The sequence below is a fragment of the Myotis lucifugus genome, unplaced genomic scaffold (genome assembly GCF_000147115.1).
Source record: "Myotis lucifugus unplaced genomic scaffold, Myoluc2.0 scaffold_211, whole genome shotgun sequence".
Classification (NCBI taxonomy): Eukaryota; Metazoa; Chordata; class Mammalia; order Chiroptera; family Vespertilionidae; genus Myotis; species Myotis lucifugus.
The window spans coordinates 49,400-70,401 of NW_005871259.1; the positions used below are offsets into that span (position 1 = coordinate 49,400).

Genomic DNA, 21,002 nt, shown 5'->3' on the forward strand with positions numbered 1-21,002 from the left:
TGTGTGTCATAGCAACCAGTCGATCGGTTGTTGGGTCGTTGGGTCATTCGGTCGCTTAAGCTTTTATATGTATAGGTGGATAGATAATATATCATGACCAAGTAAGGTGCATTTCAGGAATGCAAGGTTGGATTAATAGTCAATGAATTCACTATATTTATAAACTAAAAATTATAAATGATACTATCATCTCAATGATGCAGAAAAAAAGCATTAGACAAAAAATCCAACATCTATTCTTGATATAAATTATCAGCAAACTAGGAATTAAAGGAAACTTCCTCAACGTAAAAGTCATTTATGAAAAAATTTATAGTTAACATTGTACTTAATGATAGAAGACTGAATGAATGCTTTATTTTTGAGATCAGGAATAAGGCAAGGTTGTCTGATCTCATCACTTCTATTCAACATTATACTTGAGTTTCTATCCTGTGCAATAAGGCAAGAAAAAGAAATAAAAAAACACCCAAATTGGAATGGGAGGGAACAAAAGGTATCTTTATTTTTAGAGATGATCATCTATGTAGAAAGTATTATGGAATCTACATAAAAGTTCATAGAACAGATAATTGCATTTCTATATGTTAGCAATAAACAGTAGCAAATTAAAAAGTTAAACTGCTATTTATAATAACATCCCATGATATACTTAGGATAAATCTGAAACAGGATGGGTAAGACTTATACACTAAAAACTATAAAATACTACTGAGAAATTAAAGAAGATCTAAATAAATGGAAATATATAGTGTGTCATAGGTTGGAAGACTCAACATAGTTGTGATGTCAATTCTCCCCATGACAAAACACCCTTTAAAACGTTTATTAAAGTTTGTCCAGCCTACAAAGCTGTCCTCCCATTTACTGTCCCATCTTCTTTACCTCGAGCATCTCTAAACTTGCCAATTCAGCCTTTTAGAGTCTAGATTCTCATGAAAAAGGAGATGCTGAGTATTTTTCATTATTTGGACTTAGAGTCAAATGGGCCAGAATTCATTTTTACATCTACGGGAAGGGAAAGAACAGGTATGAGATTTTATACGTGTACATGTATAGGCATATCAGTAATTGAACTTCTAGGCTGAACTTTGAGACCCAAGAACTCTCTCATTAATAAAGTGCAAGCAAAAGAGGTAGAAGAAGCAGTGGAAATAAAAGACTTTTAAACAAGTTGTAAAAAGGTTGTGGTCTGTGAGCTTCACTGACGGCTCTTGTCCTGATTGGCTTTACTGTCCGGTCCCATTGGGTCAAGATGGCCTTTCTGGCCCCCTCCCACTTTCCTGGTCCCATAAGTCGAAACTGATATGGGCTACAAGGACCAAAGAACACCTGCAGCGCCAGCTGGGGGTCAGTCAGGAAGAGCCATGGTATGTTAGGCTTGGCCCCTATGAAGGAGCCCAGCTCGTCCATGTATGTGACGTAATCTGTCTGCAAAGTCTGGCTTTGTCCAAACCTGAGGAAAGAAAAGAGCATATAGGAATGAGTTGTAAACAGAAGCACCGATTTCTTATTTTCTATCTCAGAAAAACTCAAATTTTAGCACCTCTAGTAACACCCACACGCCTCTCTTTTGCCACAACATTAAATTTATTATTTGTTCTTTGGCTATAAATAAGCTTTTACTTTTCTTTCCTTCCTAATTTCTACTCAACTTTGATGTCATTTTAGGCTTTTGCCTCTGGCCATGTGGCCTGAAGTGAACTGGGTTCCCAATTTGGCTGATTAATTTAGTTTTCTCTTTAATACATGACTCTTCTGTTTTTAAAATTTATTTTTAACTCTAGTTGACATATGATTGAATACTCTGGATTCATCCATGTTGCAAATGGCAAGATTTTATTATTCTTTTGTGGCTGAGTAGAATTCCATTGTATAAATGTACCACATCTTCTTTATCTCTTCATCTATTGATGGACACTTACGATGCCGCCATATCTTGACTATTTTAAACAATGCTGCAATGAACATAGGGGTGCATATATCTTTTAAGATTATTGTTTTCATTCTCTTCAGATAAATACCTCAAAGTGGAACTGCTGGGTCGTACTGTAGTTCCATTGTTAATTTTTTGAGGAATATCTACTGATATTCCTCGCCTACACTTGTTACTTGCTGTCATTTTGGTAATAGCCATTTTGACAGGTATAAGGTGATATCTCATTGTTGTTTTGGTTTGCATTTCCCTGATGATTAGTGATGTTGAGTATCTTCCATGAGTCCATTGGCCATCTGCATATCTTTGCAGACATGTCTGTTCAGGACCTCTGCCCATTATTGAATCAGATTTTTTTGTTTTTGCTATTGAATTATATGAGTTCTTTATATATTTTGGATAGTAACCTCTTATTGGACATATCATTTACAAATATCTTCTCCCATTCAGTAGGTTGCATTTTTGTTTTATTGATGGTTTCTTTCACTGTGCAAAAGCTTTATTTTTCTTAAATTTATTGGGGTAACTTTGGTTAATAACACAAATTTTAGGTGTACAGCTTTATAATATAACATCTGTATACTCTATTGTGTGCTCAACATCCCAAATCTAATCTCCTTCCATTATCTTGTTTACCTTTTTCATCTTTCCAGCAACCCCCTTCCTCTCTGGTAACCAACATTCTGTTGTCTGTATCTATGAGTTTTTTGTTTGTTGCAAAAGCTTTTTACTTTGATCTAGTCCCATCTGTTTATTTTTCCTTTTGTTGCCTTTACCCAAGGAAAAATGTTAAAAAAACATTGCAAAGACTGATGTAAAAGCATTTACTGCCTTTGTTTTCTTCTAGGAGTTTTATGGTTTTAGGACTTACATTTAAGTCTTTAATCTTATTGTAGATAAGTTTATTTTTGTATATAGTGTAAGAAAATGGCCTAGTTTCAGGTTTTCTTGCATTTGTCTTGTTTTGCCAACATCATTTATTATTGAGACTGTCTTTTCCCCCATTATATATTCTTTCCTCCTTTGTTGTAGATTAATTGACCATAAGCATGGGTTTATTTCTGGGCTCTGTATTCTGTTCCATTGATTTAGGTATTTGTTTTTGTGTCAGTACCCTACTGATGTGGAGTACAATTTGAAGTCACAGAGGGTAATACCTCCAACTTTGTTCTTATTTCTCAAGATTTCTTTGGCTATTCAGGGTTTTTTTGTGGTTCCATATAAAATTTAAGATTATTTGTTCTAGTTCTGTGAAAAACACCATTGATATTTTTATAGGGGTTGTATTAAATCTGTAGATTACTTTGGGTAGTATGGACATTTTAATATTAATTCTTCCAATTTATGAACACTGTATATAATTCCATTTATTTGTGCCTTCTTCAATTTCTTTCATCAGTATCTTATAGCTTTCTAAGTACAGGTCTTTCGCTTCCTTGGTCAAATTTATCCCTAGGTATTTTATTATTTTTGATGCAGTTGTACGTGGAATTGTTTTCTTAATTTCTCTTTCTGATTGTGTGTTATTTGCATGTAGAAATGCAACAGATTTCTGAATATTAATTTTATATCCTGCAACTTCACTGAATTCACTTATTTGAATAGTTTTTTGGTGAAATCATTAGGGTTTTCTATACAGAGTATTACATTATCTGCAAATAGTGACAGTTTTTCTTCTTCCTTTTCAATCTGGATACCTTTTATTTCTTTTTCTTGTCGATCACTGTGTCTAGGACAGACATGTGGCTAATGAGAAAGAAGCTCTTCGGGAAAGTGTTATAATCATTTCTCAACCTCAGCACTACTGGCATTTTGAACTGGACACTTCTTTGGACTTTGCCACATGTCTCCTGGGGGGCAAAATCACCCATTTGAGAACTTAGTCTTATACAGGAGAAATGTAATGACTATTATTTTCCCACCTAATATTGTTTGATTATAGTCTTCTAATTGTTTCATTAGCAAGTACAACTTCTTACCACTTGAGTTTCTTCCCCATTTTCATATCAATATCATCCATCATTTCCTTTGTAGTTGGCAGGGTACATGAGTCTAGAGAAGAAATGAAGAGAGAAATATTGAAAAAGGCAAATCAGAAATGTATAATTGACACATGATGAATTTTATTCAGTATCTTTAGTAGAATAAAAATTCATAGAAAGAAGATTTGAGAAGCAAGTGAAACCTGCTTTGGGAATCACAAAGCTGGTCTGCATTGAGATAGTGACAGCGGAAGGGTTCGTAGCTTTAAATCACCCAATCTCATATTCCTGTGGCCTTATGGAGGGCCTCATCCTCAATATACTCAGGAACCTTCATGCACATAATAGCTAGAAGAGTTTCTTCAAATTTCTTGTCTACCTCCTCTTATTAAGGATTCTTTCAAGAAATAATCTGGTGAAATAGTTTACTCTTCAGGTACATGGCAATGAAAATGGGACAGTAGACAGAAGCATGGTTTTTTTCAGAATCAGCCTGCAGCCAACGAGGATATTGTAAGGTCTATAAATATCTAATCACTATGTTGTACACCCAAAACTAATATGTTATTGTATGTCAACTGTAATTGAAAAATAAAACATTTTTAAAAGGGGGCAGCAAAATCTTTTTTATTTTTTTTGTGATTTTCACCACATCATCCGAGGTTTTTTCCAATTGCTGATGGTAGCTCGTTGGCCTTTGTAACAATGGCAAGAAGTTATTGTGACATTCACAGCGTACAAACACATCCCAGTCCCTGTTAGCATATTATCTCAGCGTAGTGGTGCACTGTGGTCAGATATTCGCTGTACTTCTATTAGAATTTTAATCATGTTGTTTGATGTTGTGTCCTAAGTGCCAAGATAGAGCCTGGCACATAGTTGGTGCTCAAGTAATATTTGCTGAATGAATAAATAATACCCTTTGTTTCTTATAAATTTTGGGGGGGTGTTATATACTGTGTCCAATCTTCCTACAATACCTCAGGCATGAGGCACTGTTGTGCCTTTCAAGAGAAAAGACAATAGGAGTATTTTATAGGGGAGCAATGTTACAAAAGATCACATGACAGGGCTTTTAGCGGTAATTCTCCTTCGAGGTACACATAAAAGAAAAGCTAATTTATCCACAACATTTTTAGAAAACATATATATACACTCTATGATTATAACGCTTTCTTCATTACCTGTAGTCTAAGCTTTTATGAATAGTATGTTAAGTAAGGTATTCCTATATTGGCCAAGATTCTTTTTTTTTTAAATATATTTTATTAATTTTTTACAGAGAGGAAGGGAGAGAGATAGAGAGTTAGAAACATCGATGAGAGAGAAACATCGATCAGCTGCCTCCCGCACATCTCCTACTGGGGATGTGCCCGCAACCCAGGTACATGCCCTTGACCGGAATCGAACCTGGAACCCTTCAGTCCGCAGGCCGACGCTCCATCCACTGAGCCAAACCGGTTTCGGCTTGGCCAAGATTCTTGAACCCTTGAATGAAAGGCTACTACTCTTAATGACAGTGATGATCAATATAATTGGAATAAATTAAATCAATATATTTGAGACATTGCCTTTTCCCATGTAATTCTTGTATTCTTGATTTTTTCACTTGTAGCCCAAAGGGGAGAAGATTGTTCATAGAGTAGGAGTGAGCTGACATTGTTATTCTGACACACATGGATAGCAAGAAGACCTCCAGCATGTACTTGACATGTCCTTTCCAACCTTTGCCATGTCCTTTGACATTTCAGTGACCCACTGCTATCCTTCTCTTGCTTACAGCCTTTCAAAGTCCTTCCAATTCTCCCACTAGAAGTCTAAGCTCTTTAACACAGCTTATATGGGCCTTCCGCACCCTGGTTCTTTCCTCCATTTCTTGCCACTCCCTGCCTCTGCTTTATATTGCCTCCCACCAAAATGTTTCTGGATCCTCACACACTTTATGCTGTTCTCACATTTATGCCTTTCCCTCTTCATGGAATAACTCACTGACTAGCTCCCCTCACCGGAAAACCCTAAGGTTTCCCCTATTGTGGCATTTCCCTCACCCTACTTTAAATTCTCTGAGGTCAAGCAGCATGTCTATCTGGTCCCCTTTACGTATATCTCTAGCACCTAGCTTGGTATCTCAGTAAACGTTTGCTGACTGACTGAATGAAAGAATGGCCCACCTACTTGCAAACACTTTAGCAGCCCAGCGGGCTTGCTGGTCCGCTGTGGGGATGGCAGCCCCAAGGGACTGGACAAAGCCAATCACGGCCAAGGTTGGCTTCTCCATCATTGGGGGGAAGATGCCTTTAAACAAGGTGACCTCATTGTTTCTGCTCTTGATGATGGAGTCATCAAGGAAGGGGTAGGCGTATGCATAGCCTGTCGCAAAGATGACAGAGTCAATGGCCTCAAACACGGTCCCATCCTCAAACACGGCTGAGGTCTCTGTGAACTCCTTCACACCAGGCTTGATGGACAGTGTGCCACACAGGATGCGTGATGGGAGCTCATCATTGAACACAGGCTCTTTCCTCAGGGCACTGTGCAGAAACAAGAGACAAGGCCTCTGCTGTAAAGTACATCATTTCCAAGAGATATCTACAACAGCCCTTAGTATTGCAACCAAATTTGAGCAGGTGAACATCAGCATGAGGACAACGGAACTCTCTACTTTTGGGTAAATCCTTTCCTGTTGCCTAAAGCAGTTCCTAAGAATTTCTGTCTGAGCTGCCTCTTTTGGTGCCTGGAAACTTGAAAATGCTCTTATGGGTATGTACGCTATTTGGAAACTCATCAAATGGGTTAGAATAACACTAATTTGGAGGCATAATAAAGTGGTTGAGTGTTGACTCTGGAACTAGATGACCTAAATGTATAACCTAGCTCCATCTCTTTCTGGTTGCTACTTCTCTGCACTTGTTTTCTTCAGTGTAAAATGGAGATAACATAGAATCTACCTCATGAGGTAGCTCTGAGAATGAAACAATGTTCTATAATGCACTTAAAAGAGTGCCTGGCACACGAGAGCATCATTATTATAAGTGAACTATTACTGTAGCTGAGGTCTCATCATACGTGAGGAAATCAGATTTTTTGTGGTGGGATGTTTTATTGCCATGCCTTTCATCAACTGTGGTCACAGAAGAAAGTATAACAACTTGGATACTGGACTTCTGTTGCCAAAATTCTAGGCCTTTTTTTTTATGATCTTCTTCATTTTGAGTTAACTTTCAGGGATTTGGGAATTTCTTCTATCTCAAATCCTAAGTAACTTTTTAAATCTTAGAATTTGTCCCTATACTTCCACACTGTTCTCCACCTCTCTAAACCTGCAATCTCTTCTTTTACCTTATAAGGTGACAACAAGTAGGTCAGTGAAACCTATTTTTCTCTCCCCTTTTCCACCTCTGCTCTCCAAGGCAGGAGTGAGAGTATGTCAATACCTTAGGCTATTTGGAACCCTTTCTAGGAAGGAGCTTAGTTCTTAGTAGTAGACTTCCAAAACTGTGTTTCAGTTGTCTCAAGAACAAAGGCAAAATACAATTTGCAGTTACTGTTACAGGACAAAAAAAAATCTTAACTAGCTCGAGCGTTAGAAGTTCTATTACATTAAACATAATTTTAAATGCATGAAATCACCTTTTCTTTTTTCTTTAGGGGCCTAGCGGTCTGCCAGACTAGGTAGCATACGTGCTGTGGAGTGAGGCTCTGGCTCCCAAGCCTGGCATTTGCTATTTCAATTTCCAGTTCCCTCTTATTTTTCCTTAACCCGTTTCTCTAAACACAATGAAACACGTTTGCTAGCGTGGGCCAAATATAAAATTTCTCTGTGGATCCTCTCTTTTCTTACCCATTTAATTTTTTTTCCTGTTGATACAGTGATTCTTCTACCTAGAATGCCTTTCTCATTAGAAGGGGTTGGGCTCTGTCTCCATAGAGAAACACATACATGAATCTCTTTACATTTATCGACTTCATCAGTTCCGTGGATCTCAAATACCTGGTGTGTCCCATGCCCTCTGACCATCCTGAAAAAATGCCAACTCTTCCATGGAGGAGGCGGTGTGTGCTTTTGTTTTGAGACTTCCTACTTGCTAAGACATGTTAATTGCTCCATAGAACCATATTAAACATTTGAGGCTATTAAGAACCAATATTTTGTGAAGCTTTATAGTTTACAAAGTAAGTTGTATATATTTTTAATCTTACTGAATACCACAACAGTCTCGAGGAGTAAGTATTATTATTTCTATCCCCATTCACCCATAAGCATAGACAAGATATTCCTTAAAAAAACACACACCACAATTTAGCCCTAGCCAGTTTGGCTCAGTGGATAGAGCGCTGGCCTGTGGAGCAAAAGGTCCTGGGTTTGATTCCAGTCAAGGGCATGTACTTTGGTTACAGGCTCCTCCCTGGCCCAGGCCCTGGTCAAGGTGTGTGCAGGAGGCAACCAATTGATGTGTCTTTTTCACATCGTTGTTTCTGTCTTTCCTTCTCTCTTCCACTGTCTCTAAAAATCAATGGAATATCGGATAAGGATTAAAAAAACAAAAAAACCCCCCACACAAATTATGCCCAGTCAGTGTTGCTCAGTGGTGGAGCATTGACCTATGAACCAAAAGGTCAGGGTTTGATTTCTGGTCGGGGCACGTGCCTGGGTTGTGGGCTTGATCCAGTAGGGGGCATGCAGGAGGCAGCCAGTCAGTGATTCTCTCTCATCATTGATGTTTCTATCTCTCTCTTCCCCTCCCTTCCTCTCTGAAATCAATAAAAATATATTTAAAAAATCACAAACAGAGTTTATGAGTTGGCTCAGTCCACAAACCTCTGTCTAGATTGTAGCTACCACAACCAAATCCTGCACATCAGGGTGATCTAGCTGCCTGCTCCATCCCCTTTGTACTCTTCCATATGCCTTTCCCCACTTGACTAATTTCAGTAAGATTTTTATCCCATACCTGATCTCTGGGTTTACTGCGTCTCCTATATAGTCCTCCATTTAATCCCACCAGCCTCAGTGAAATAACTAAAGTAAGATCTAGAGAGGAAAAATTCCACTTAAACTAGAGCCCCACTCTTTTGAATGATAAGTATGTGTTATTTGCAGTACCCATTTAAAGGCATCAGGCCGTAGTTCTCATGCTTAAAGCATGTTGTGTTCATCTTCTTCACATATAGCCAGTCAGAGAGGAATGAAGGAAGGGCATTCTGGAGAAAGGATGCAAACCGGGTAATGTACACCATGTCCCAAGGATAGCCGTCCTCCCAAACCCGGCTCATGACCCAGGAACCGCTTCTGGTGCTGATCATGACCTGGTGGGGGAAGCAACATTGATTTCAATATCATTCTGTGAGAAGTAAGCAGATACAACAGAATTCTATGGACATATCCATGTATTTATTTCCTTTACTATCCAGGCAAGAGCACCCCTAAAAAGGTGGGTTCATAATTGAAACCAGGTAGAGGCAGACCTACTCCCCCCTCCACCCTAGAGGGCTAGTGCATAGTTGTTGAAAGAATGAGAACCTACTATCTCAGAACCAGAGGGCTCTATATTCAGCCCACAAACATGTTTCATCTTCATACACTCAGAGAATAAGATGGTAGGTCTGGTAGAACAGTGGACCTCAGTGGTGGAGTTGCTGGGTTGTGTGTGGGAAATGTAGCTAAATCTCTAGCTGAAATGAGGCTGAGGAGATGCCAAGGATTGAATTCTGTTCTCTGTCCCTGGCTTCCTTTGCCATTTCTTTCTACACACCTACCCAGCACCTTGTGGGGCAGCCCACAACATGGCAGCTGCCTCAGCCTGGAGTCAAGCCCGGCTGTCTGCCTATTGTACCACTTTTGTAATAACCCAAGGGAAAATGACTTTAAAAATCCTAAGCTTTTCTTTCCATATATTTACAAATTTATTTATTGAGCACCTATTTCCTTAAAAACATGCTGTTTCTTCAGGGTCTACTGGTCATGTATGATGCAGCCTGGAGTCCTCTGGGAAGCCTTCCTTGACTCCATCCAGGCTACGTTAGGTTCTGCTTTCATGGTGCTGCCACTGCCACAGCTAATGTCGCTGATGTCTCATTATTTCCTTTTGCAATGGTGTGCATACCTGTCATCCCAACTCCACCCATTGCCTGCTCCTTGAAGTCAGGCAGTAGTCTGACTTGTTTGTGTGTTTGTTTATAAAAAGTGCCTGTGCCCTGCCGGTGTGGCTCAGTGTTTGAGCATCAATCCATGAACCAGGAAGTCACGGTTCGATTCCTGGTCAGGACACATGCCGAGGTTATGGGCTCGATCCACAGTAAGGGGTGTGCAGGAGGCAGCCAATCAATGATTCTCTCTCATCATTGCTGTTTCTATCTCTCTTTCCCTCTCCGTTCTTCTCTCTAAAATAAATAAACAAAAAAACAAATCTGAAACTCCTACATTAAAAAAAAAAGTGCCTGCCCTAACCGGTTTGGCTCAGCGGATAGAGCGTCGGCTTGCGGACTGAAGAGTCCCAGGTTCGATTCCGGTCAAGGGCATGTACCTTGGTTGTGGGCACATCCCCAGTAGGGAGCGTGCAAGAGGCAGCTGATGGATGTTTCTCTTTCATCGATGTTTCTAACTCTCTATCCCTTTCCCCTCCTCTCTGTAAAAAATCAATAAAATATATTTTTAAAAAAGTGCCTGATATTGGTTGAGCAGTAGCTGTTGAATAGATAAACAGTAGTAAGAACTATACCTTGTGCATCTTCCAGACCTTCAGGGTGGTAAGTGATAAGAATTATTATTATTAAATAAGTAAAGGTAGAGCTTGACTAGCCACCAGTTTCCTTGGAGGTGATAAAATTAGTAAGAAATGCGCACTTGCATATATGTATAGCACACGCACTTACCTCTGGTTCCAGCAGAATGCACTTCCATATGAGCATGGCCGCATTACCTTGCTTCACAGGGAGAATGTCTATAGTCTCCCCTGATTTAATGGGCATATATAGCAGGGGGATTCCTTGTGGTAAGACATGGCAAACACCATCCTCAGTGTTTGGTTTAGTAGCACAGCCATACTCCAGGTGTGTTTTCCCCAAACCTTTCTGTTCGTTTACCTGTGTAGCCAGACGACTGAGCTCCACAGCAATGTCACATCCCGAGTTCCCCAGGCCAATCACAAGGACCCTCTTCCCCTTGAAGGCTTCTGGGCCCTTGTACTCCCGGCTGTGGAGGTAGTGGCCCTGAAACTGGTCTAGGCCTAAGTAGAACATGGGGAATAGTTTGAGTTGATTTGAGAAGAAATTATAAAGACTCACATATTTTGATATTTTTTATTTTTAAACCTCCTATTAGCAGTCTTAATTTTTAAAAACAGTCCCTATTTGAAATGCATTTATCCTTTTGATGGTTTTTGATAAGAAACCTTCAAATAGTTACTATTAGTGCCTTTAAGGAACCCTTAAGATAAGAGAACTTCTATTTTGGTAATCCTCACCAAGGACATCCCCCCGCCCCCAACATTGATTTTTTAGAGAGAGTGGGAGGGAGGCGGAGAGAGAGAAACATTGATGTGAGAGAGACACATCAGTTGGTTGCCTCCTGCATGCACCCAGACCGGGCCCAGGGATCGAGCCTACAATGGAGGTATACACCCTTGACCAGAATCGAACCTGGGACCCTTCAGTCTGTGGGCTGGCACTTTAACCACTGAGCAAACTGGCTAGGGTGAGACGTCTATTTTGATAATAGCTAATATTTATTGAGAACTTACTGTGGGCTGGGCCTTCTGCTAAAGGCTTTATATATTTTAACCATTTAATCTTGATAACATTTCTGAATGATAGCCATTGGTATTATCTCAATTTTAAAAGACAAGGAAATTGAGACAAATAAGTGGCTTACTAAATTCACGTGGTAAGGAACCAGTGGAATAAGGAGTTGAGGCCAGGTGTTCTAAGCCTACACTATTGTAAGCCTAAAGGATATATACTGCCTCTTAACATTAGTGGTTTTGACCTATTTTCCCAGAATCTCTACTCTTTTAATTATCTTGGCCTATGAACATCATGCCTTGAGTTGGGAACTCTAATATTTTTGAGTGGACATGTGTTTCTGTTGGAAGGAAGGAAGAAAGGCTGTTTATGTATTGTATTATTTGACATTTGCTACTTTTGTATAGTAATGGAGTGTGCCAACACACACACACACACACGCACATACACGCACGCACACTGAGAATTTTAAAGTTAATTTGCAAAATGTGGATATATATGAAATTAGCAAACCCAAATTTCCTCTATAAATAACAAGTGTGTTTATGTTATAAATAAGAAAATGACTTTCTTCAAACAATTTTGCAGTTGGACTCTATTTTTGTGAATGTATCACTTCACTCAGAGATCCCATGTGCTGTCAGGACTTACATTCGAGTCTAAGATATGACCTGTGTCTTCATCTTAACTCTGACTTACAGGTCCTTGATCCATTTAGTATAGAGGTCCAGGAGGCCAATTATTACTACATTTCACATAACATCAAACTTAAAAATTCTGTTTTGAAATCTTTGAGACCTTAAGAATAATCAATATACAATCTATGGAAAGATCTATTTCAACATTGATGTTTGTGTGTAAGTCCCAAAATTATTACATATTTCCCAAACTTACCAGGAAGAGAATCATTTGGCAGATTGGGGTACACGTGATGTCCGGAACAAACCATTACAGCATCAAAAATAGTTGATTCCTGCTTCCCGTTCTTTTCTGAAACAACTTCCCATTGGCCAGTAACTAAGAAGCTGGGACATTTCTTTACACTAGTAACCAGGGTCTTAAAGAAAATCAGAAAGAAATTTATTCTAGTTTTAATTCTGTATTTAACATTTTAGCCGTGTTTCTGTGGAGGAAATAACTGTTGTGAGCTCTCCTGGTCATTGAGACATATATGGGAAGACATTCAAATAGGAGTCACAGTGAATCTGCAAATCTCACGGGGAGAATTCCTTACTGGGGTATCTTTACTCTTTTGACAAGAAGTTAGTAAATTTGGGATATCTAACAGTGGGTATTCTGGAGGAAAACGCCATTTGCAGTCTGCCATCCTCCACGACGTTCATGACTTCTTCCTCTTTGTTCTCACTTCCCATCTGTTCCATATGTACGAGAATGTCTTAGGGTTCACGACAGTCTCTCCTTTGCTCTGAATAGATACTACTCTTCCTTTGGAAATATTAGCCACTTTCACAGTATCATTATTATGTAAGTATATGTAAAAATCAAATATTATATACAATTGCAATCATGTTTATTATAATTAATTAATTTTAATTTATAACATTTATTATAATTAATAATCATAATTGGGACAATAGATAATATAATTTTATTTACTGTTATTTGACACAACAAATAAAATTATATATGTAATCCAACATCATAATTTTTCTGATTGTTTTTTGATGTATCTGTGCTCTGTATTTAACAGTAAAGAACTGAGGTTAAGAGTTCTAAACACAGGTAAAGCATTGATGTTACTTACAGAGTCAGTGCCTCGGTGCCATAATTCCCAAGGCTCCTGGTCTAAGGAGCTAAGTGGGTGGACAATGCTGGAAAAAACTGTATTAATCATTCATTTAAGTTGCTACTTTCTTCATAATGGAAGAATTTCTAATGAATGCCATGCTTTCTTGAGCCACAAAGTATTGACACAAATAAGAACTAGAGAATTTGAGATTGCTGCTAAAATATGAGAGCACGAGGGTGGAATGCACACTGTGACAGCATTTCCTGTGGCATTTTCACAGCTCTCAGAGATTCATGGGGAACATGTTTAGGGACAAGGACAAAACAAAACACATCAATAATGCATGAATACTTTACAGTCTGCACCAACACAGCTTACCTCCAGTGGGGGCGGTGTCCAACCATTTGGCTCTGATTTCTCTAGGTGAGTGCTGTGCCCTTGCTTTCTCTCTAACCCATACACATTTTGATGTCAACAGCACAAGTTACAAGGCTCATACCTCAAACTGTATATATTTTAAAAGATTCTTCTTTTCAGCAAATGTCCTTATGTATTCCTGGAGCTTGCCATGGTGCATGAAGTTGGGGTAATCCTCAGGGTACGGGAAGTCCGGAAAGCACATCATCTCCTTGGAAGAGTTGGTGAATACAGACGGGTAAATGCTGGCTCTGTCTTCTTCTACATGTTCCTGGAAGAAGAACAAAGCTTCAAAAGGAAAACAAGAATGCTGTGGCCCTTAGTGGACATTCAGTGCTCCGATGACTGAAAGCTTTTTAATATGTAAAAGAAAATAATAAAACCTCCCAAAGACCCATGAAAAAAATGAACAGGTCTCTGTAAGATCTGGAAAGAAAGCCATAGCCCCTGGCTCAGAGTGGGCCACTGTCAACCTTAGTCCTCTTATTCTAATAACCCCCAGTATCAGCTCTGTTTTTTCAGTCCCATAGGGTTTTCTTTCTTTTTTCAATCAGAGCAGTGATTCTGATCTGACACTTATGTTAAACACTCTCTCTCTCTCTCTCTCTCTCTCTCTCTCTCTCTCTCTCTCTCTCTCTCATCCAAAGGAGGCTGCAGCTTTTAGCCTACTTAATTGACTATATGGTGCTCAGCAAACTCTTCAACAGCAATAGAACCCTCTGTTGAAGTGGTTTCCCAACTTGGGTGAAATCAGAATCACCTTAGACCATAGATTCCTGGTACTACCCCCAGAATTTCTGACTCAGTGTGTCTGGGATGGAGCCTGAGAATTTGCATTTCCAACTGTTAGGCAATTGTTGATGTGGCTCGTCCAGGGACCGCATTTTTTGGAAGTGAACTCTGTGCTTGAGGAGTTCCCTAGCTCACCAATTAGCGGGTTTCACTCTTTACCAGGCAACATAGGAAACCAGAAGCCATAGCACTTGTGTTCCATGGGCACTTCACTTTAAAGTCACTGTGTAATGGAAAAGCAGCTTCTTTTGAGAAGTGGTTGAAGGCTTAATTGAAAAGTCAACATTTCCTCTCTGTTGCAAGCACAGGGCAGAAGTTCACACAATAGGCTGCCTTAGAAGTACCTTCAAAAGTTGGCAGCCCCAGCTTCCCCAAATCCTGAGGGAACTCCCATGGAATGATGGAAAAGAAAGGAATGTCATGTTGCTGTTGGACTCAAGATGTCTGTCTCCTGCCAGCCCCAACTGATGTCGGGAAGATTGAGACAAAAAGTACTGGAAAGAATTGGGAAGATTGTGTCTCTTGGGGCTGCCCGAGGCCTCAGTGTTTTCCCTGAAGTTGGAAATAACACTTCGTCTTCTCATGGCTGCTGTACGCTCACATTTTAACTTTTTAAACCTCAGTTGGAAGTTTCTGCTAAGGTCAGAAAGAGAAGGCTCATGCTTGGGATGTTCTCACGTCTGTCTTCCCTGTTCCCCACAGCTGGTGCCTTTCATTGACAGTTAAGAGAAGAAGGGTTGAAGGAGGTTTCTCAGCTGCCCATTGAAGGCAGGGAGGGCTGAGCTGCAGGCTGGGGACTAGTTAAAAAAAATGTAAGCTTCTGCTCTTGAATTATTTCCATGTTGAATGAATCTATGCCCTTTGGCCCCTGGACCCCAGCCAATCAGAACACAGGGAGAAGAATGTTTGTCCCACAGCTCCTTGGATTTTTTCCCCCCTAAGAGGCTGTTCTCCAAAACAAAAGGAAATAGATGTATTGTATAACAACAGACAGTTGCTCCAGAAAGCTCCCATTTTCATTATTTCAATATGTTGGGTGGTTCAGTAAGGCAGAAATGAAGCTCAGACTCCGCCTCTGGCTGAGAGAGCTTGCCCTAAACCCAGAGATCCAAGCAGCTGCAGGCAATTTCTCACCGCCTGCCTGGAGTTATCACTGCATCCATGTCTCATCTTTGCTGCTAGAACATAAGCAACTTGAGGGCAAGGTCAGAGGCAAGTTCAAGAATGCTGTACGTGCATTTTAGTAGTCTGCCTTGATCTCCTTTCGTTTTCCATCTCTGCTTATCAGTCTCATTTCTCTTGATCTAAATGTATCCTTGAGGTCCAGCTCAGAAATTGCCTCCTCCCTCATGCCTTTCCTTGCCCTCTCCCTCACCAACTGGAAATCATCTCCCTCCCCCATGCTCTGATGGTCTTCACTGCCCTCCTCACATGTTCACTTGTGTATAGCTATCCTAATGCTTCTTTTCTCTCTGCTTTTGAAATACTAGCTGCCTGCCATACCTCTAATCTGCAGCTATACTTAACACAGTGCCATATACATAATTACACAAATATGTATATTTGTTGAATGAATAAATGAATGGATAAATAGAACAAAAGTTCAGATAGTTCTGTTTCCCCCCTTTACAGCCAAAATATTCTGACCTATTGTACTCAGGTTGTTGATCAAGCTCTTATTTCAGCAGATTAAAATTGTTTGAGGCCAGGAGGCCCTGTTAGAGAGTATGTGAAACTTAAAACATGCTCATACTCAACCTGCTAGTGTGTAAACCCAATTTGGCTTTTATTTTATAGGAAAAGCACACAGTGAAAAGTTCAGAATGATCAGGTTTCTTTCTTCTGGAACACCTTTGCCTAACAGGACTTGCAACATGATAGCTTATATAATACATTTTTCAAAAATCCCTCTCTGATCATACATTGTACCAAGCCACTTTTCTTTGAAAAGAAGGAAGGATTGTGATATGCGGAGGGGGCTAAAGTTTACAGTATTTGTAATGTGTATAGCCACATAGGGCCTTTGATATAATTTTGCTTATACACATGACCTCATGGAAAGGATAGCACAGAGTCTGACTTTGCATCTTACCGACCTATCATCTGATCTGGCTGCAACTGGTTAATTTGGACCCCTGGGTCCACCATGTTCAGTGCCTTCTCTGGAGTGCTGGTTACCCTATCTAGAAACCTCTTCCACCTGGTACTGTCACCCCGTTGGACACTGGGCATCTGCAGGGTGCCATTCACAGGCTACAGTGGGAATGGCACTCTCTGCAGTGTGCCACACAGTGGACATCCTTCAAGTCTCAGCCAACAGCCATCTGTGCAGGAAGTTTTCCCTAACCTGCTGAGATTTCAGTAGTCCACCCTCTTCTAAATCTCAAGGCACTTGCTCATTAAGTTAACAGTCACCACGTTGACAATCTAGTTGTTGTAAGGTTCCATAATCTCATATTTGAAACTCTTGTGGCCACATATATTTTAGAATTTATAGACTTGGGGATGATTTTCCATAACACTCCTTTTGAGATCTGGGTGGGTGGACGGAGCACCCTATAAATAAAATGCAATAAATTCTGCAAAGAAACACAAAGTGGAACAAGTGAAGACTATAAATAGCCTTGTGGGTTCAGCTCATGCTTTGTAAGACTTTAGGACACATTTGCTATCAAAGGAGCTTTTGCCCATTTTTTAAAATATATTTTATTGGTTTTTTACAGAGAGGAAGGGAGAGGGATAGACAGTTAGAAACATCCATCAGCTGCCTCCTGCACACCCCCTACTGGGGATGTGCCCGCAACCAAGGTACATGCCCTTGACCGGAATCGAACCTGGGACCCTTCAGTCCGCAGGCCAACACTCCATCCACTGAGCCAAACCAGTCAGGGCTTTTTGCCCATTTTTGATAAAATGATTGTGGACCTAAATGATGGCTTACTTCACCAGATGGAGCAGAAACTATTTATGTAGAGTGACTATGTCACCTATATTAGTCATCTTACTACCTAGTACACAACTCTGCCAAAATAGATGCTCAAGCAGCATTTAATTGTTGCTAATGAGATAACAGAGAACCATTTCATGATTTAGGCAAAGCTGGCCATATCTCCCTGAGAAAATGTAAATAAAGAAAACTGGCCCAGCTGGCGTGGTTCAGTGGTCGAGCATCGACCTTTGAACCTGGAGATCATGGTCAGAGCACAGGCCCAGGTTGTGGGCTCAATCCCCAGTGTGGGGCGTGCAGGCAGCAGCCAATCAGTGGTTCTCTCTTGTCATTGATGTTTCAGTCTCTCGCTTCCTCTCCCTTTCTCTCTGAAATCAATAAAAATATATTGAAAAAAGAAAAATAAGAAAATGGAATTCTTTTTTTTTAAATCCTTACCTGAGGATATTTTTCCATTGATTTTTAGAGAAACACATCGATTGGTTGCCTCCTGCATGTGCCCAGGGCCCTTGACCAGAATTGAACCTGGGATCCTTCGGTCCCCAGGCCAACACTCTACCCACTGAGCAAAACAGGCTAGGGCAGAAAAGCGAATCCTTAAAAGACAATAACAACCTCTTGATGATTTCCCAATGAAAAATAAAAATTAATGATCTTATAACTTATGTAATATTTTCAGGATTATAGGACCACTAATTTTTAAAAAATACGTTTTTATTGATTTTAGAGAGGGAGAAAGAGAGAGGGAGAGAGAGAAACATTGATGTGAGAGTGATACATCATTCGGCTGCCTCCTACATGTCCCCTACCAGGGATTGAGCCGGCAACCTAGGCATGTGCCCTGACCAGGAATTGAAGCAGTGACCTTTTGGTACGTGGGACAACAATCAACCACCTGAGTCACACTGACCAGGACCCCAATTTTTTATATATAAGCTTTTGAGGTGAATACAAATGTGTTCTAAATTCGCACTGATAACGCTCTATTATAGCAACCTGTTGTTGCAGGTTGGGTTATAACAGACCAGGGGAGAATACATTTACAAGGTGAATGATGTGGATATAATTAATGTCTTTAAGCCAAACACATATCATCTACATCCAATAACAATGGTTGGGGAATTCACAACAGAAAAGCTAGATTTTTTTCCAAAGTTGGCTTTTGAAATTTAAAAATTGTGTTTATAATGAATATTTCCTTATTATATTATTTCTACAACAATGAGGCTGAATGGCAGAGGAAATCTGGATTTGGAATTCACAGAGTATTCAATAATCACACAACCAACACACACAATCATTTATAAAAGCTTATAATGCTTTCCCAGTAGACATGAGTTAATTATAGAATCAACCCATTAGAACTGGAAGATACACTAGAGATTACTTAATTTCCAACCTCTGCATTTGACAAATGAGCACTTGAGGTCCAGAAAGAAAAGTGACTTGCCTAAAATCTATCTGCCCAGAAAACCTAAGAGTTGAGACTAGAACTTGGGACTTCTGACCCCAACTAGGTTTTTATTTTCCTTTTCTTCCAGGTTCCTAGGATTTAAGAGCAATAGGTTCAGAATCCTGTCAGTCACACGGGGAGGCAGTGGGGTGATTTTTGTCTAATTACTGACATTAGCACTCTTTGCAGCTTGGAGAGCTGGGCTTTGTCAGACCGGTCACAATCTATAAAAATAAAAGCGCAATGTGCTAATTAGACTGGACGTCCTTCCGGACGACCTTCCGGATGAAGCCGGGCCTGCAGCTGCTGGATCGAGGCAGCCGCCGTGGCTGCGAGGGAGGGATCCAGGCAGCCATCGTGGCTGTGAAGGCCTACTCTTGCATAAATTTCGTGCATCGGGCCTCTAGTGTTTAATAAGCTGGAGACGTCTTTTCACAATAAGCCCTGCTGGTGTGAAATAGTTCTGAATGATTGGACATTAGTGAAATGAGAGAGATGAGATTTTACTTTCCAGATCTGGAACTTTTGTGACCTTCCTCCAAGTCCGAATTAGAACTGATTAGATTTAATTTACTGTATAACCCATCTCCTTTCTCTTGGTGTTCCAGTGGTGTGCCACTCACCGAGAATTTCCACAGGCCTCCAACATCATTGCTCCTTTCGAAGCAGGTGGGCTCCAGCCCCTCTTCCAGACAGCACCGTATGGAGGCCAAGCCACTGACACCAGCTCCAATCACTGCCACCTTCTTTGCCATGCTTTCCTGTCCACAGGGTTAATCAGTCAGAGCTGCTTCAATGGGGTAAAAGATAAGAGTCTTTAGCTTCAAACTCTAGAGCCGTGGTAATTCAATAACTAGCAGAATAAAATGCTTCAGTAGTCAAGTTCCAAAGTCTCATGCACTTTACTGCAAGCCTTGTATACAAAGTCTTGGTTTGGCATTTGAAAGCAACCCATTTCACAAAGCCAAGTGATTCAATGTGAGGGTACTAGGGAGATGAGCCAGATCTCCAGGCACTACAGTTGAGAGCCTTAGAGTTGAGAGCTGAGCTTTTCCTTATCAGCGCTTTTCCCCAGCCGTTATCCTTACCTTTGTTGTTGCTCCGAGGATGGCAGGCCGAGGTTTAAGTGTCAGGATCGTCACCTTAACAGAAGAAACTAGAGAAGCACATTAACAGTTCCAGGGGTCCTCAAACTTTTTAAACAGGGGGCCAGTTCACTGTCCCTCAGACCATTGGAGGGCGGACTATAGTTTAAAAAAAAACTATGAACAAATTCCTATGCACGGTGCACATATCTTATTTTGAAGTAAAAAAACAAAACGGGAACAAATACAATATTTGTATTTGCATGTGGCCCGCGGGCCGTAGTTTGAGGACCCCTGGTTTAGGCTCATCATTATTATTATTTTTTAAACCACTTTTGCGATAGTAAGATTCTAAATCTGGTTTCTTCTCCTAATTATTCAAGATGCCAAACATAGCCGAGACAGTGATTGCTAGAGCAGGAAGGACTTGAAGGTCATCAATCCAGTGCTCTCAATGAAAAATGAAGCAATGGTCACTCCAAGATTAGAAATTGCTTCTTCAAGGTCTCAGAGCCAACAAGTAAAGGTGTCAGAACGAAAACTCAAGCCTTCTGCATGCAATCTATAGGACCACATCACCCCTGCACACTTTGGATGCTTGGCTTAAAGGGACCTTACTCTTATTTCAACGCCTTCCTTTCCCCCAGAGAACCAACAGTTTTCTAAATGTAGAAGAGAATGTCTGTGAAAATGGTTTTTATTGTTGGAAGTATTACAGATGTCTCTTATTTCTCCTGTTGACCCCCCTCCACCCAGCTTCCACCCCCTCCACAGGCTTTCCCCGCACTATTGTTTGCCCATGGGCTATGCATATAATTTTTTTGGTTAATCTCTCCCCTCCCCACTTCACCCCTTCCCTTTGGAATACGTCAGTCTGTTGCATGTTTCAGTGTCTCTGGA

The 21,002-nt window shown here is 40.3% G+C and overlaps 1 protein-coding gene across 2 annotated transcripts; it reads right to left on the reverse strand.

The window, feature by feature from the left end:
• Positions 1–480: 480 nt before the first annotated feature.
• On the reverse strand, positions 481–14,669 carry FMO3 (flavin containing monooxygenase 3). 2 transcript variants are annotated; one of them, XM_023761640.1, is made up of 8 exons: positions 14,586–14,669; positions 13,908–14,096; positions 12,553–12,715; positions 11,002–11,144; positions 9,023–9,225; positions 6,094–6,449; positions 3,916–3,988; positions 481–1,456 (listed from the first exon to the last, which is right to left on the reverse strand). In XM_023761640.1, exons 2-8 carry the CDS (start codon positions 14,031–14,033, stop codon positions 1,114–1,116), a joined length of 1,407 nt encoding a protein of 468 aa, XP_023617408.1. In that variant the 5' UTR covers positions 14,034–14,096; positions 14,586–14,669; the 3' UTR covers positions 481–1,113. The 2 variants fall into 2 exon arrangements, with proteins under 2 accessions (XP_023617408.1, XP_023617409.1); XM_023761641.1 differs by lacking the exon at positions 14,586–14,669 and having other exon boundaries at positions 13,787–14,535.
• Between the last annotated feature and the right edge of the window lie 6,333 nt (positions 14,670–21,002).

Coding starts and splice junctions, on each gene's coding strand:
- FMO3 (XM_023761640.1), bottom strand. CDS start 14,033: ATGATGTGCTTTCCGGACTTCCCGTACCCTGAGGATTACCCCAACTTC. Junction 12,716..13,907: donor TAAAATATATACAGTTTGAG/GTATGAGCCTTG, acceptor ATTTTCTTTAAG/ACCCTGGTTACTAGTGTAAA. Junction 6,450..9,022: donor GGCCTGATGCCTTTAAATGG/GTACTGCAAATA, acceptor GTTTCTGCACAG/TGCCCTGAGGAAAGAGCCTG.